The sequence below is a fragment of the Neolamprologus brichardi genome, chromosome 15 (genome assembly GCF_056152115.1).
Source record: "Neolamprologus brichardi isolate AB-2024 chromosome 15, ASM5615211v1, whole genome shotgun sequence".
Lineage (NCBI taxonomy): Eukaryota > Metazoa > Chordata > Actinopteri > Cichliformes > Cichlidae > Neolamprologus > Neolamprologus brichardi.
The window spans coordinates 18,950,131-18,967,514 of NC_142118.1; the positions used below are offsets into that span (position 1 = coordinate 18,950,131).

At 38.5% G+C, this 17,384-nt stretch overlaps 1 protein-coding gene across 4 annotated transcripts in view; it reads left to right on the top strand.

Moving 5' to 3' along the window:
• The window catches only part of tbc1d32 (TBC1 domain family, member 32), a 103,563-nt gene that overhangs the window by 66,150 nt on the left and 20,029 nt on the right, over nt 1-17,384 (top strand). For 3 of the 4 annotated variants that reach the window (XM_006805650.3, XM_006805652.3, XM_006805651.3), the window contains exons 29-31: nt 6,039-6,108; nt 11,483-11,598; nt 16,479-16,633. In XM_006805650.3, the coding sequence (XP_006805713.2) occupies nt 6,039-6,108; nt 11,483-11,598; nt 16,479-16,633 (341 nt within the window). Of the gene's footprint in view, nt 1-6,038; nt 6,109-11,482; nt 11,599-16,478; nt 16,634-17,384 lie in introns of those variants that run through there. The other variant, XM_087852349.1, reaches the window with a different exon arrangement.

Here is a 17,384-nt window from a genome sequence, read left to right on the forward strand (position 1 = left end):
TGACATGGTTGTATTTACCTTAATTAAACGAGTCGTCAGTCGCGGTAAACCAGCAAAAAACTCGAGCAGCTGGGCTACGTAAAAAGTGTAGGGGGGCGTGTTTGCGGTCACGTCCAGCGGGTGTGTGGGCGGGAGCGTTACACAGTCGCTCCACCTCAAGTCACTACTGCGCAAACTCTGGCTCCAAATTTGCAAGATGGCAGCCTCCACAAGCGGGGTATTTTGGCTTCATTTTTGCACAATGGTAGGAGGCGGGGTCGCGTCGTCCATGTTTTCTACAGTCAATGGTACCACCTCATAAAATATATGGCTCTTGAAGTACCACCCTTATGACCGACATTAAGTTACAGTAGTCTAGGCCTATTTAACACCATATACAGTTTACACTAGACAATTTTATTTCTTATATGAATGTTATTTATTGTAACTGTCATAAACAGGATGTGACAAGTGACAATAATAACAACTGTACTGCATTAAAACATTCACAGCAGGTGAGATATCCAGTCTTTAAGTAATGATGTATGAACCCTGTTTCCGGGTCCAAACTAATTGTCTATTAAGGTTGTTGTGTTTTTAACATGTTTTAATGCTTTGTATCTTGTTCTGTTTAATCTGTACAAGCTCCTAAAAAAGGCAGTGATCACTGTCGGCCTCTCTCGGTTTTTATTACCACTGTTAAAGCTCAGTTTTTAAAACCTTACGATGTAGCTACAGCCCAGCCCATGCAGCAGTAAATTAATGACTAACCTCGTATTGTGGATGGATTATCTCAGTTGTTCTTCTGACTGAAGTTTGGTCCGTCTCCAGGATCCTGCCATGCAACTGCATTTGTCTCTAACCATTGAGTGGAAAAAAGTTGGCGTTCATCTTCCAGCTTCAGTGTGTTTATATTATGCTAACTATAGCTGTGTAGCTAGTCAATGCGTAGCACATCATTATATACGAGCTAGCCCAACTTCAGTAACCCTGTAAACGTCACTACTGTTTAGTTTTCTGTCTTCAAGTGATAGCAGAGCTGAACGTTTACATTTTTCCCACGTACCACTAGAGGGAGCCCACGTACCACCAGTGGTACACGTACCACAGTTTGAGAATGACTGCTCTATACTCTATGAAGTAAAACCCATGATTCCCTATGATTTAGTATGATCTTTGAAATACTTATTTTCTGTATGACTTCATCAGTCTCTCACATGGTTATGGAGAATTTTTAACTCATTCTTCTTTACAATGTTGCTTCTGTTCATTGAGGTTTGCAAGCATTCATTCATGCACAGCTCTCTTAAGGTCATACATGCACTTGCTTTTTGCACAGGGTATGAATGTTTCCAAGCACGTTAACAAACACGTGCCATTTTTTTTCCAGCAGTCTTATGGATTTTTTAGATGCAACTTTGCAAATGTAAACTGTCCTGCCATGTTCTTTTTAGAGAACAAGTCGGAGATAAAGCTCTTGAGCTTTTTTTCTCAGAGCATAGTTTGACCTTGGGTGAAAATTCTGGGACATCCACTTCTGGCATTGCATCACCTGAACGCTTCAGACCAGCAACCTGTTAAAACTTTGCTTTTACAGAGGTGCTCACACTTGCTGATGATCAGTGAATCAATTACATTTAATCAGCAGCACCTGGCTGCCGCTTACCCTCTAAATTCCTGTTGAAGCAGTAAGGGTGTATGTACTAAATTAAAAATAATTTAGAGTGTGGTTAAGCCTACAGTATAGATTTGGACGGTTTGACTTGTACAGTTTGGAATTTAACTGTAATTGCCATAAGAATGAACATTCTTCACGCGTGGTGTGTCATGCAATAAAAAGTTTTGAAACCGTGTTCAAATTTGACAGACTTTATAAGTAACATCATCCCGAATATGTCTGAGCTTCTAAAGAAAAGCTGTCAAGATAATTCATGAGAGTAAAAGCATTCACTTGGATCTATGAATTAGTAGACAGTCATTTGTGGCAGGGAGACAGCTAATAAAAGGCAGCATCTGTCTGTAGGGCTGTGTCTGTCAGCAAAAACGCCTCACTTCTCTGGGGACTGATGAAGAACCTTAATTCTGGGTGTTTGTTTTGATGATTTATTTATCTAAATTCACAAACACACGTCAGAGTTGTTTGCACTTCCGTTTTCTTTCTTTCATATTGCCTCACATTTTTGTAATACTTCGTTTTTAGGATCAGTCGCAATCTTATTTGCATAATTTCTTTAACACAGAGCTGTTGTGGGAAATAGTCCACCCACATTTTACATGTCAGATTGTTGATGCTAATATTTTTAAGTCCTTTTCTTTTGGAGAGATTGCAGGCTTGAACTTTGTGATGTTTTTGACACACTTTGACCGTATATGATGTACTGGAATTCACATCTGTCAAAGTTATTATACAGAGTTATAATTTTTATATATACATACATACTATGGGTGAATTCAGTAGCAGCAACAGCTTTCAGGGTAAAAATAATTTTAAATCCGTATTTTTGGGCAAATATTTTCTCACTGGTGATACTGTAGATACAGTTTTTGTGTACCTATGACAAATTAAATTTCAGTTAATTTATGTAATGCTTCAAATTAATTGGACAGATAAGAGCCTGAAGATATTTTAAGATGGGCTCTGCATTGTAAGGCTTGGTTCTGTATAAACATTGACTAAATACACACTAATTTTGTTGCTAAAAGCTAAATTTATGTCCACACAGTGTAAGTGACACAAGTACACAGAAACAGAGCTTTTGCCATTTTGACCTGTGTTCAGTTACAACAGCCCATAAAGGAGACCAGATAGCAGTCAGGACTCTTGTTGAATTCTGCAATCTGCCAGTTACATTTGTGTGTAATTGTCTGCTTGTGACATGGAAAAATGCCCAGTGGTGTTTAGCATTGACTAGTCAAAGCCACTCTGCCCAGCTTGACGCTCCAATTGTATGGAGAGAGCAGGCTCATTTGCCAAGTGTTAACTGCTTTCAGTTCACCGTTCAGAGTTGTATCTCATCACCTGCCATGGCCCTGACTCCTGAAGGCAGCTGTCCAACAATCTCATTTATCTCAGCTTCCTGTTGAAATTGGGTTACTCCATCCCATGAGGAGCATCTTTTTATGTTCCAGAGATCTATGCTTGCTCAGATAAAATAATAATTTAAAAGGATTTTTTAATCCACATCCTCAAACTTTTTTAAGTCTCTGCTTTTAAGTATTGCATGAAAAACATCAAAATTGCATTCCCTTTCCCCCATTCTGAGATGCTGCAAGTTGCTGTAAATGGAGGTTAGTTAGAAGAAATTGTTTTTATTATTGTTATTAATCACATGATGCATTTCCCTCTTCTGGCAGTGTTTTAGGTAGATGTCACGGCAGAAACCTCCCAGCAAGTGCAGCAGGGTTTGAATGACCTGCTGCAACACTTGTTGGGTTTAAGGTTCATATTAGTCTTACAAGGTGCTTAAAGGTGCTCCTTGTAGGTGGTCTAACATTTGCTGGCTGTCACAACCAATGTGCTGCTACCATCCCCAAATGATGAGTGTTTGAGTGGTTGTCAGACAGTTAGTCATAGGAGATGTAGGCTCCCTGTACTTACTTTCTAGCACTAGAATATAGGAGGTGCTTTTGAAACATGAGGTTCTTCAAGTCTTTTTCACGTGTGAACTTAGAGTTTCAGAAAAATCAGGTTGGGAAATTTTCCATTTTTCTGTCCTCACATCTATCATGGCAAATAGCCTGCTTCAGGCAGGTTCACACAAGTGCAAATACTGGTTTAGGTGAGCCCACTGCCTGGATGGAGTGGGCAGGAAGCAGCGCGCTTGCTATTGCTGAATGTACACCATTAGCTGTGTTGTTCTCACACTGGTGCAATCCGAAATCTCGCGGACAGGGCAAAATAAAAATGGTAAATGGCCTTCATTTGTATAGCGCTTTACTCAGTCCCTAAGGACCCCAAAGCGCTTCACACTACATTCAGTCATTCACCCATTCACACACACATTCACACACTGGTGATGGCAAGCTACGTTGTAGCCACAGCTGCCCTGGGGCGCACTGACAGAGGCGAGGCTGCCGGACACTGGTGCCACCGGGCCCTCTGACCACCACCAGTAGGCAAACATGGGGTTAGTATCTTGCCCAAGGATATTTGGCATGCAGCCAGGAGGCAGCGTGGGATCGAACCACCGATTTTCTGATTAGTGGCTGACCTGCTCTGCCACCTGAGCTACAGCCACCCACTGTAGGTGTCAAACGCAGGTTAAATGTTTGATACCGTTGTGTCGGACTTTTGCATTCTCACATGAATCTCTGTCTAATGATGTCTAGAAAAGTTAGAAAAGCAGAAAACTTAGATATTTGGAAATTTCTGAGCATGTTAGCGTGAGTTCAGTGATTCATTTTTTATTTTCTATTTTTTTTTTATTTTTTAGTTCACAGTTAATCAAAATTTCTTTGCTTTTTTTAAATTGAGCTTTTTAATTTGGTCATGCCTTTATTTTTACAGCTGAAGACATTCTTGGATATATTGTCGTAAATGATGTATGCTCATATCTCTAAATGGGTTTCATAACTACCTCTCACTCCGTTAAGTCCTAACACTTTCAGGCTTCTTTATTTTTAATATTACTTTTGTTTTAATTTCTCTGAAGCACAGGGGATTGCACAGAGTCTGGGAACTAAATCAACTCAGAGCTCCAGATTCATGATATTACTCTTCATAAGCTTCACAACTACACCTAAACGAAGTACAAATTGTCACAACTAATCTCAGAGATAAATCAGATGTGCCACCTTTCATAGTGTATCTTGTTAAATGATTGTGATTATAGTTATTAAAAACTGCAAAATACACTCTGGTGGCTTAATGCTGAGGAGAGAGAGAAATGGGCAGGGAGGGAATAAATACAACAAGAAGAGGATTCATCTCCATTAGACAGTAATTGCCATCAGCTAGAGGTTTTCACAGATTTTAATATATAGGGAGAGAAGAGTGAGAGAAATGACAAAACCAGCTATCCTGGCATAGATTCATGCCCTCATCAAAAGCCATTTTTTCTCAATTAATCCAAGATTTGATGGCCTGTGATTAATCCACATTGGTCAGCTTTGATATTTGGATGGCAACAATGTTGAATTATAACTCTGATATGTAGATTACAGCTACTGTTATCATCATTTCCCTTGCATTTTTCTGCACCATTAGCCTGTAAATTGAATTGGAAGTTTTTCCTGCCACTGATGGTGTCTGGATAATACTCATCATATTAATTGTTCAAATGTTCTCATCATCCTCCCATAAACTGTCTGAAGCTGGGGATCCATTTGCACAGATGTAATAATATCGGTATTCCCCAAAGCCAGCAAGCAGTGGAAACATCTTCCAAAACAAAATGTTAGTCCTCCCACTGTTATTACTTCATTTGTCGTTCTATCCGCACAGTGACAACTGCAACTCCAAAGACGAATATATTTTTAATGGTTTTGGAACAAATACTGGCACTAAGTAAGAGCCCATGAGAGCTGATTGCATGCGAGCTGTTTTTGTTTTCACGACTCTAAAACTGGCCTGTATTTGTAGTTGCTGTAGCCTCACCATGTGACTCACAGAGAAAGAAAAGGTCTTGAGATAAAGAGCATTCTCACTTCAGTTTTCACTTCTTTTTTTTCAAAAACCCTGCCACAGCCCTAAACTCCTGAGTTATTGCTCTGCTGCTCTACACTGTCAAAATGCTGCTGTTAAATTACCCATGGCTGACTTTTACTGATATTACCCAAGTCACCTTGATGTCACAATAGCTCGCAAACATCACAATTAAAGCCAAACGACTGTTGTAAAACTGCCAGCTACAAAGTTACCTAGACACAACATTACATCTCTGGTGTCTTAAAAAGTAGCAATTCATGATATGCTGTCATGTTTTTCCATTTCCCATTGCAATAATATAAGCTGTTAGGAATGTATAGGTAGTTTTCCACCCAAACTTTCTTTTATATACCCTCTCAGTGAAATGCATTGCTTGGTAACAACCACATCTTTTTTTCATCCTGTTTTATAGCAGAGGAGAAGACTGTGAAGAATGCCGTATTATCATCTGTGGAACAGCTGGGAATCAACACCTGTCTGAAGTATGTAAAGGGATTTTCTTTAGCTCATAAACCCTTATTTAATTAGGCTTCTTACAGCAGAAGGAGAGCCTGCTGCGTATAAACTATTTCGGTAAAGTCTTAGAATTACTCAACTGTGAGCTCCATGGAAGTAACTACCCTAAAGTATCTCTTAAAAAGAGTCTAAATCACTGCGATGGGACTAACGTGCATGTACCTTAATTTTTATTTTGTAGTGTATGCATTCACAATGAATGTGAGGAGAAAGTTACATTTCATATTGGATGGGAAAAGCATAGTTGCAGGCTAGAAGCTGTGTCTCACTCAGTTTGAATCTTTTTGCAGTTACTTTTGCTTCAATTAGGCGCTGATTAATGTTGACATGGTCCTAATCAATTGTTTCAATAACCGCGTCTTCACCACTGGGCTCCACATGAAAACAAGCATCACCCCTTTTAACGCAGTGGTGTGTTTTTCTGCTCAACACTGACATCTTTGACTTACAATGATAATAGCATGCTGATGTTCAGCAGGCATAAAGTTTACTGTGTTCAGCATCTCAGTTAAGCATGTAAGCATACTGACGTTGGAGAAATAGCACTAAAGAGAAAGTAGAGCTGATGTTGAAGATGTAAGTTGGTTTGGTTTTAACAGAATAGCAAGGCTCCGTCATTAAAGTGGCCGTCGGAAAGTTAATTGCATAATCTTACCACCCTGAACCTCCTATGACCTGGCATCAACAAATGTGGGCATCACATTTTGGGTTGTGCACAATACTAAACTCTATAAAGGCCTGATATCTGTTACGAGGACATTATACTGCCACTGTTCTATCGAAATGTAAAACAAATGTCCTCAGATGTGGATTTCCAGCCATTGTAGAGCAAAATCAGGTAAAAAGATAATTCTTTGTTTTTACATTCATCAGGTCCCAATCAGCCCAAATAGCAAAGAGAAATTAAAAATTCATGCCATGAAAGAGTTCGGTTCATAGGAGGTTAAAAAAAGAGCGATCCCACTCCCTCAAGTCTAAACATTTCCTGCTGACAGTGCTTAAATTGAGTCTCCAATTGATTTGTGATATTTTTTTTAAGAAAACGATGTCTCACTTTTTTGTTCTTTTTTCAGTTTAATATGGGTATAGAGATACGATGCAAAATATCCATGTTTTTCCTTTCTTGCTCTACAAACGCCTTCTAAAGATTTTCAGATCCACATCAGAATTGACTCCAAAAGTTAATCACTCCTAACATGAGCCAAACTGGTAAAAATTGTCATGCCAAACCTTCAATTACTTTTTGAGTAATCTTGCTGACAAACAAACAGGCAAACAGAACCAATCTACATATAAACCGCTTGGCAGTGAAAGTAATGGCTTTATCTGCCTTTAGTTTTCTTCGCTATGGGACTCCATCACTATGCGGTTCTGTTTGCCACTGCAAAGTAAAAGGAAAATAAAGTCTTATTTTTACAGCACAGAAGAGTGAGAGTATATTTTCTGTTACTTTCACATTAAGTATGAACTGTTTCCATTTTTCATTTTTCAAAACATCAAACCAATCCTTTTCTCTACACTTCCTAAAGAATTTGTCTGCTTTTATATCTCCATTATAGACCAAATGAATACACTCATACATGTTTTCTTTTGCTCACCCCAACTCAAACCTCTGTAGCTACTCGTTTGTGAATAAGCAATATGCAAGTTTATAGTTCATCTGGTCGAAGGACTGATGAGCTTATGTCGATAATTCACAATAGTTGTTACTCCCACTAGAGTAATGGTCAGATCTTCACCCAAACTGTGCTCAAGGTCAAGGTAACATTGATCGCTTTGTTAATGCCCTGTGAATTGTGATGGATTAGGAGCTGGATGAGCTAGTACATCACTGAAGGTCTGGTTTCTCTGTTTAAAACACAACAACTGTTTCACTCTACCTTTTCATTGTATGTGCCGCTTTCTTATCTCTCTGTACACAAAGGTGTTGCTTATTCTTAGCACCTGCTCTAGAAAAAATGAAAAGTAATCTGGTCTTGCTGTCCCAAAGGTAATATCACTTGGAAAAACCAAGAAAAAGATAAAAAGGTGGCTTTTGCCGCTTTAACCTATAGCATATTTAAGCCATCTAAAAAATGTAAAAGCTCACTTTCATTTTTCAACAAGCTTGTGAACTCAAAGCCGTAACATTAGAATTCACCTCAGCGTCCACTCTCAACATGACTTAAAGCTGCAAATGTGCACAAAAGTCAAAAAGGGAGAAGACTGAAAAAAATTTTTGTTTCTCAGTTCAGCAGCTGGAGACACTTTTGTTAGCCGACATTAGGAAAATTGTCAGAGCTGACTGATGTGAGATATATAAGTTGAGTCAGTTTTTATTTTTTACAGCACATTAATACACCCTTAGCTGACCGAAGTGCAGTACATGCTATACTATAATTAAAACTCACTCACAAATCAACAATAAATTTGCACTAAAATACAGAACAAAAACATAAAACATCCTCAAATTAAACAAGAATAAATGAAAACACAACCGTGCTCGCACAATAAAAACTAGGAAATCATGCTCAACTGAAAGCTGGAGAAAATAAATAGGTTTATAATTGTGTTTTATAATGACTGAGTGACTGGGCAGGTTGCCCCTAAATATGCCCCACAAACAGCTGAGATGTGGTTTGCGATACATATGGCAAAAAGTGAGGTGTTGTGGCCATACTTGCCAACCTTGAGACCTCAGAATTAGGGAGACATTCAAAAAGGCTGTTGGGGGGTTGATAAATAAATTTTACAGTGTTTATTTATCGGATAAAATACGTTAAATGTCACCGTTATTATTGGCCAGCCCGGAAACAGCGGGGGTGTCCAAATTCATTGGCTGCTTCCACCTGAGGACCCGGCCTTCGCGGTCTAAAGAAAGCCGGGTAGTACGTCACAGGCTCCCTCGGTGGAGTGAAACTCTGCCGTCTGCTCCTTGCTATCTAAAATATAACCGGGCGCTGGCGTAAACTCTCGACCGTCTCACACTTTATTTAATTAGTTTTCTGTTTAACGTTTATTCAGCTGTGTGAAAACCCTGGAGGAACCCTCCCGAGGGATTAATAAAGTTAAATTTAATTTAATCTAATCTAATAACTTTAATCTCAGCCAAACCGATTTACTCACGAACAAATAAAACACTGAAAAAGCCAAACAATAAAATTTTTAAGTTATCAAAGTGACTTATATATCATGTTTAACCCGAGTAGTGAAAGACCGCGGGGGTTTGAAAACGATGTGTCGGTGCTCAGATATTTGAAGTTTACACAGCTACATTCTCACCTGAAAATATGTTAAAAGTTTTTTTGCGACCCAGAAAGAGAAAAAAGAGTAATATTAAAACTAAGTCGCTGCGGCCATTGTTGGAAACTGGAATTGGCTGGGCCACGCTATGAATTCTGCAATATGGTTTTTCAATTTTGTTGCCCGGGTGGAAAATCGGGAGAAATTCGGGAGAATGGTGGCTCCGGGAGATTTTCGGGAGGGGCACTGAAATTCGGGATTCTCCTGGAAAAATCAGGAGGGTTGGTATGTATGGTTGTGGCAACATCACTAACCTTGTCAAACACCTCAGAGTAAATCATATCACAGAATATGACGAGCCTATGTTGAGATGAACTGAAGAGGAGGAGAGGGACAGGTGACGTCTCTCACGGAGTCCTTTAGTGCTGCAGGCTGGCAAGGTGTTCAAATAGCGCACAACTTCAGTTTTTTTTATTTCTATATGATGAACTCTACATTATTAAGTGATAAGAACAAGTAATCTGATGTCCTGTAATCATTATGACGCTATAATTTGAGATACAATAAATAAAATAAGTTTTTGTACAAAGTATCGGTATCGGATCAGTATCGTCGATACCACCCTGAATATTACTTGGTATCGGATCGGAAAGGAAATCAGTGGTATCGCACATCACTACTGATTAGGGCCAACCTCCAAAGAATTACAAAGTCTAATTAAGAGATAACAAAGTTTCAAATTACTCTCTCAAAGTCATGTGGATGGATGTGGGCCCTAATTTTACTGAGGAGCTTTAAGTAAAAATAACCTTATCTTAACAACAGAGATAGGTGAGTTTAAAAATGCACTTTGTTGAAACAAACATGTTGCAGAATAGAAAGGAATTTCATGATATTGCTGCCCTGTACTTGTGCAACTACTTGTTCTGTTCTTTATTTTTCCCACAATAGACCCTCTGACTTGTGTTACTGTTCTCACACTGCTTGTTTCTGCCTTTAACGACACCCCGCTGCTACATTACACAGTGAATATAACTCTTTCTGAGCACCTACTCCGAAGGGAGCTCTGCAGCTGAAAAGTTTCTGTGCCTGTCCAGGAGAACAGAGTGCCACATTTTTTATTCTGGTATCAACACAGAGTGGAAACATTACCCGCAGAGTGGTGGGTGTTATAGGATTAAAAGTTGTTGAACATGAAATTATAATTAATCTTTTACTTGCGACACTGGACTTCTTGAATAAAGTTTTGAGGACTCCTCTGGGGTATTTGCTTTAGACTTCAATGTTGCTTTATCTCTGAGTTTGATATAAAGTATCCCATTGGGCAATGTGACTTTCATGAGTGATTCTGGGAACTGAAAGAAAAATGGTCATGTTGAGAAATGATCTTTTTTTTTTTAAATTAATATTTTCACAGTACATTTTATAGGTTTTCATTTCAGTAATTTAAAATGATGGGGAAATAAAAGAAGAGATATGAAATAGATGAAAAGTAATAAAGATGTAAAGTAGGAAAAGCAGAGCTATTATTCCAACAGGATTTTATTCTTGAAATCTAGCAGCATAGCTTTGCATGTTTCACAGTTCCAGATAATTCTTGTTAACTCTGCATTCATTAAACCAGTTTTCTTCCAATTGGTTGCTTCTTACAAACAGAAGGTTTGAACAGCACAGATGTGGCGGCTGTACCTGAGTACACTATATTAATGATATCCCTTCTCACTGACATAATATAGAGCCAAGAATAGAAAAAAAAACTGAAACAAGGTGCGGTTGAAGCTTTAGCTCACAAGCATCATGTTACAGACCTCATTATTTGATGCTTTGGCCATGTTCACTATAAGAATTAACAATGCAGGAACCCCAGCAACACTTAAAAGTATTAAGAATTATACAGGAGCTGATCAGAAATGGAAACCCGTGCCATGAAGCTCTCGGTGTGCAGTGTTTGAGCTGGTGTTAAGGTCAGAGGATGTGTGGAGCATTTAGTGCGACTTTGACAGCACCTGGAAATTTGACCAACTTACTCGACATGCTTTTAAAAAACAAAGGAAGACTGATCTATAAAAGGTTTGCACTTGAAGATGTGTGTTTCATACATTTCATTTAAATTCACAGGTATGGGATTTACCTTAGGCTGCTGAAAGAAGAAGCTGCAAATGACCTAGCTCTGCTAATGAAGCATGTGAAGATCTTCTTGTCAACGCAGAGAGTTAAAACTTCATCAGAACTCAGTATCCTTTACAGAGTCCATACAATAAAAATTCACAGTAAATGGACACACTGTGGCTGTAAATGTTAGTCACCCATCTGACAAATGTTCTTCTGTCATAACATTTTATTTTTGCATTTGGTCAGTTCAAAACCCGAATTTGGAAAATAAGAATGTTTTTTTTAGTTATTTGTGTCTGTTTTGTGTCAGTGTATCACCGAACCTCTGCTTACCTTTGGTTGGTGAAATGATGGCCTTGCCCCTCCATGATGTTCCTGACATCATGCGGTGACTGCTGAAATTAGGTTTCAATGTTTCTTCTTCAGACATAGCGTTCTACACTGTATATTAATATTTTTGTAGAGAGCAGCAGTTTCCCCTTCTTATTCAGGGTTTTTCTTATAATGAACATATGAACAAAGATTGTAGCAAGTTTTATAGGTTTCACAGCGATGGTCTACTGTTCAGGAGAGCAGTCGTCCTGAATTTCCTCCATCTGTAAACAGTTTGTCGTTGGGCATAATTCATACCCATCAGTATTTCTTGAGCATAACATTTTTGTAAGCTGACTTTGTATGCCTTTATTTATATGGATGAGCACCATCGCAACCCACGCATTCAACACATGCTCATCTTCTTAAACGATGTAATTACTGCAGAGTAATTACTGCAGAGGTTCACTGTATGTATATAATGCACTATTATTTTAAATAAGCAAAACAGAAGTTTTGCCAACTCTAAAGATTTCACAAACCTTTTCTTGGTGCCACTCTGGCTACTGAGGCAACAGCATATGTGTGTGACTGTAGTAGCAGCTATCTAGTGTCTAGTGTGAGAACGCCACAAGTCGCCCTTTTTAAAAGAAAGAAAAAGAAACCGAGAGTGTCATGTCTCACGCTCTGATCAACACAATATAGATTATCTTGCTCCATCTGCTCCTCAGTGAGTAGTTCAACCTTCTTTTGTCCCAAATACCAACTGACAGGCGTCCTTTTCCCTTCAGATAGCTTCCTTTGTAAGCAGACAATTGAAACATGAAAACACAGAGAGAAGATAAAGAGCCCTCACAAATATAAAATGCTGACATTTTGTTTGTAAAGAAGCTACAGTACTAGACCAGACTGACATTTGAGTTGACAGCAAGAAGCTCGTTTTTGGTTATCTTTGTGTTCAGATGGCAGCTGTAAACAGATTTATGCTAATGTTTCTGACGCAAAACACAGTGTACCTATTTAAGCTAAAAGAATTAAAAAGTTAATATACTTAAAAATTTGCAAAAACTTTGGTCTAAAGTTTACCCAAAGAACTGAAGTACTTTTTCAGGTAAACGGAAATAATTTGAAATCTAAGGTATAGATGTTGATTGAGTTAGTATTTTATTTCGAGGATTTTCGGTTTCGTTGATGGTGATTAGGTAATCGCAGATGAAAATGTTATTCCTGTCTTTGGGGTAACTGATTTATTTATAGCTCTCCGTTTAAAAATGATATCTTTACAGAATCCATTACAAATGCATGAGGTCTGTCTGTCAATCACTATCAAAGAGCATGCATTTGTCATTGAGGGTTGAGCCAGTGGTTAAGCTAACCAGCTCACACTGTTGCATTATAATTGTATTTAAGTATTCACACTGTAGTTTAAGCTTCCAACCGCTGTCATACATTTATGAATATAAAACAGAGGCAATATATAGTTCTTTTGCTTAAGCAATTTAGTGCCAAGCAGAGATGATCAGGAGGATCTGCATAAGTTCAAAGTGAGCATCAGAATGGGAGGGAAAGGGGGCTTTACTGTAAGTGACTTTGAATGTGGTTGCTGATGCCAGATGGGCTGGACTGAGTATTTTCAGACACTGCTGATCTACTGGGATTTTGCAACACAACCATCTCCTGAGTCTACAGAGAATGGTCCAAAAAAGCAAAAAAAAAAAAAAAAAATTGTCTTAATAATGCCACAGGTCAGAGGAGAATGGCCAGACTGCTTTAGGCATAAACAACATGAAAGCCTTGTATCAGTGGTTCAGCCTGCTGGTGTGGCGTATTGATGTATTTCTGCTGTCCGTCCCTATATGAGCACAGTGTGCTCATCTTCTGATGAGTGTTTTCAGATTGATAATGGCACTAATGTCAGCAAGCGTAGATCATTGGAAACTGGTTTCTTCTATGCGACTATTCTATGAGTTGGCTGTTGTCAAATAGCCTCCACAGTCACCAGATCTCAATCCCATAGAACACCTTTGGGATGAGGTGGAATGGGAAATTATCATCACGGAAGCGCAGCTGACAGATCTGCAGCAACTGTGCCATGCTCTTATGTCAGTATGGCCCAAAAATCGGAGAAATGTTTGTTAATTCTGTGCTACAAAGAATTAAGGCGGCTCAAGGTGTAATAATACAGTGGTGATTGTGTGACCTCCAAATATTCTTTAAATAATGAAGTTCTAACCAAGGTTGTCCAGACATTTCCATTAACAGGATAAAGCAAAATTGGGACAGACTGTACCCGTTTGACCACATTTCAAAGTGAAATCCTCACACTTTCACTGTCACCAATAACATGCCTTGCTGACTTTAAAACAGGCTACAAATAAATGCCAAACCACTCCACACATCTAAGCCGAAAAAAGATGTTTCTTCCCATCATGCACTCGCTGACATCTTTAACTGATAATCAAAGCCGATGGAACTATCAGCATGCACAGTTAGTGTCAAGTTTCTGTGTTTCTGTGGATTTGGTCCTCATTATTGAGCTTTAATGCAGACAGCCATCCTCCAGTTCTTTTAACTGGGTATCCACAAAGGAGTGCCGTCTTTGCCTTTTCTTAACAATGATATAAAGATCTCAAATGCTTGTCATTCAGATGCAAATCTAAGGCAATTTCCTCAGTCTGTTACAGGATCCAGTCAAGACATGGCAAAACACGAATATGTTTCTGTATTAACAATTTTGAAATTGGTCTAAAAAGTAAGAACTTTGGGTTCTTACAAAACAGACACATTGGGTTTCGTTTGTTTGACCCTGTCTGCTCACTGAACAGAGTTTGCTCAGGATAATGCATTACTGTTTTTTTTGTTTTTGTTTTTTTAACAGCTTTATGACTTCTTATCTGTGTTGGTTCAAAGGTTAAGCATTAAATATAAATTTAGTTATTTAAAGAGGTGCTTTATGGTTATTTTGAGCTTCACGTTTTTATTCTTGGCCTCTGTTAGAGTAGATTTGCATGATACATTAAAAAAAGCAATTAGAAAGCTGTTGGAGTCATTCAGGTTATGAGCTGTCACAAAAAAACAATTTAGCTCCTCAGCAGTGAAGCCACCTGTCTTCTGATTGGCTCCCCTTTGCAAACAGCATTGAACAGCAGGAGGGAGGGGCTTCTACGGTCATAGACCAAGCCGAGTGCCTGAGATGACCAGGCATTATGGCAAAATCCCCAGTTTTGCTACGATACAGAGCCAAGAACAGAAAAAAAACACAGTCTGAAATGGAGCATTTAGAGCCATCCGAAGCCTGAGCTTTTGGCTCAGTGGGGATATTTGTACACTGACCTCATTATTTGAAGCTTTGGCTGTGTTCAAAGTGACCGTCCACCACAGTAACAGTGTATATCTGACAAAAAATAAGGAAAACGATCATAGGTACCCTTTAAAAAAATTACTAAGAAATGAGAATGTAGATTCTTAAAGCAGATCAAGGCTGCTGTTGTCTTTTTTCTGGCATTGGTGTGAAGAATTAACATCATTTTACAAGATTAATTAGTTTAAAATTAACATGCTGGGAAGGTACATGCTTTTTTCCGTAGAGTTCACAGGAAATGAACTAAAAGTAATAAATTTCAATGTAATAAATGAAGAAATTTGCTCATTTAGTCTTTTTTCTCATTAAAACTTTCTCCTGTGATATCTTTGTGGCAGAAATGTGGAGAATCTTTCAGTGGGAAGATGTAAATAAATCTCTCGGTGTACATTTTAACCTAAAGAAAAATTAAACGGTGACAGTGTTCAAAGGGAGCAACTCAGCAGAAAGACATAAAAAGCAGCAAGTGTTGATAGGCCTGGGGTTGTTTTCTGGAGACGAGCCAGTTTGTGTTCTCACTCCCGATTAATCGGCCCACAGTTCTCCTGGAACAGGACAGAGACTCGCATATCAGCGCAGTTATTTGCTGCCAGCAGGGTTTGAATGAAATTATCAAACGTCTAAATGAACTGAATTTAATGAGTAATGCTGCAGAGCCTGAGTAAACCACTCGAGACATACTTGATGAAAGGAAGCTTTAACCTTGGAGCCTGATTGCAAATCATGTTTGCTATTTTTCTTTTTTAAAGTATGCTGCTCAGTGTCTGTGCAACGTTGTGTTCACAATGTAAAGCAGCCTCTCCTGCTTATTAAGACAAAAATCACAAGAATTATATGTTTGTATCAGTTTGCCGGTGGCTGTGGGTTAAGATTTTTTCATGTAATACCTTCAGAATCTGACACTAGACAGAACTGGGTCTTTACAGTCTGTTTTTTCAGCTGTGACAAAGCTGATGGTGTATCGTGGTTAATTGACTGTTACTCACTCTGTAGATAACACTCACTGGCATCAGTGTCAGCTGACATCAAACTGGTATTAGCTTTGCGCTTTATTCAACCCATTATGAGCGCTCGTGTCTTCTGACACAGAGACAATATTTATGGATCCTTTAAAACACAAACAAAATCTCTTAATTTAAGTTTTACAAGTGGTTAAAAAAATGCAAATCTAGTTATTTATTTGTATTTTTGTTTATTTCTGATTAAAAATTAATTTGTGTTTGTCAAAAATACTCATGTTACCACAAGGTTTGCTGAACATATCTAAGACTTTGAAATCTGTGTATATTTTTTTACTAGCCATTTTTGGATCTTTAACTTTGAAACCAGTAACTCACCAGGAAGGTTATCCAGGTCATGACTGGCTAGCCTCTACAGTGTTCCTCATCATGGCCGGAAACATGGAAAAGTCTTTATGTTTGTTAGTCAGTCTCTCCTCTCTGCTCACCTCTGCCGTCATCTGGCCAGCCAGGATACATGCATCGGTGAGTACAACTACGGTAAAGTGAGTACAATTACATATTTAATAGTATTTAAATGTAAATAATTAGGTTACCCTGCAGTGGTGCCTATAGACCGTGCATAAATATGGAAACATTTCCCAGATCTGACAAACATCAAACATCTACCTTATAACTAACAAACTGTTACAATATGAGCATGTAGTGCCCTTCACTTTTTTGCTCTTAGCCACACCTCACTTGTCAAAACGGGATTTAGTCTTTCATAATACCACTAATTGTATCTAAAATGTACTAAAAAGCAGTGACAAAACATTTTTGGTCCTGATTTTAAGAAAAAAAGATAAGTATAAATAAGTTAAAAAGCATAAATCTGTACAATTTAGGAAACTAAATGTAGACACTAACAGGCAAGACAACTGAGCTTTTAATACAAATGTAAAAAAATATGTATAAAAAAAATAAAATATGCAACAAAAAACAACAACACCCTCCCCCCCCCCCCCCCCCCCCCCCCCCCCCACACACACACACACACACACACACACACACACAACATTACAAGGTAACGGAGAATTATTTCAAAATTCAACAGATGTGCCACGGCAAATTATAGAAGCATGGCAGTAGTGGCTTTCTTAGCAGGTCAACTACATGGAACAGTTAAGGACGCAGTTAATCAGGAAGTCAGACACAAAGAGCAACTAGTGAATTTCCAAACTAAAACACCTCTTTCCCACTTAATACTTCAGTTCTGAAACACTAACATTGCGAT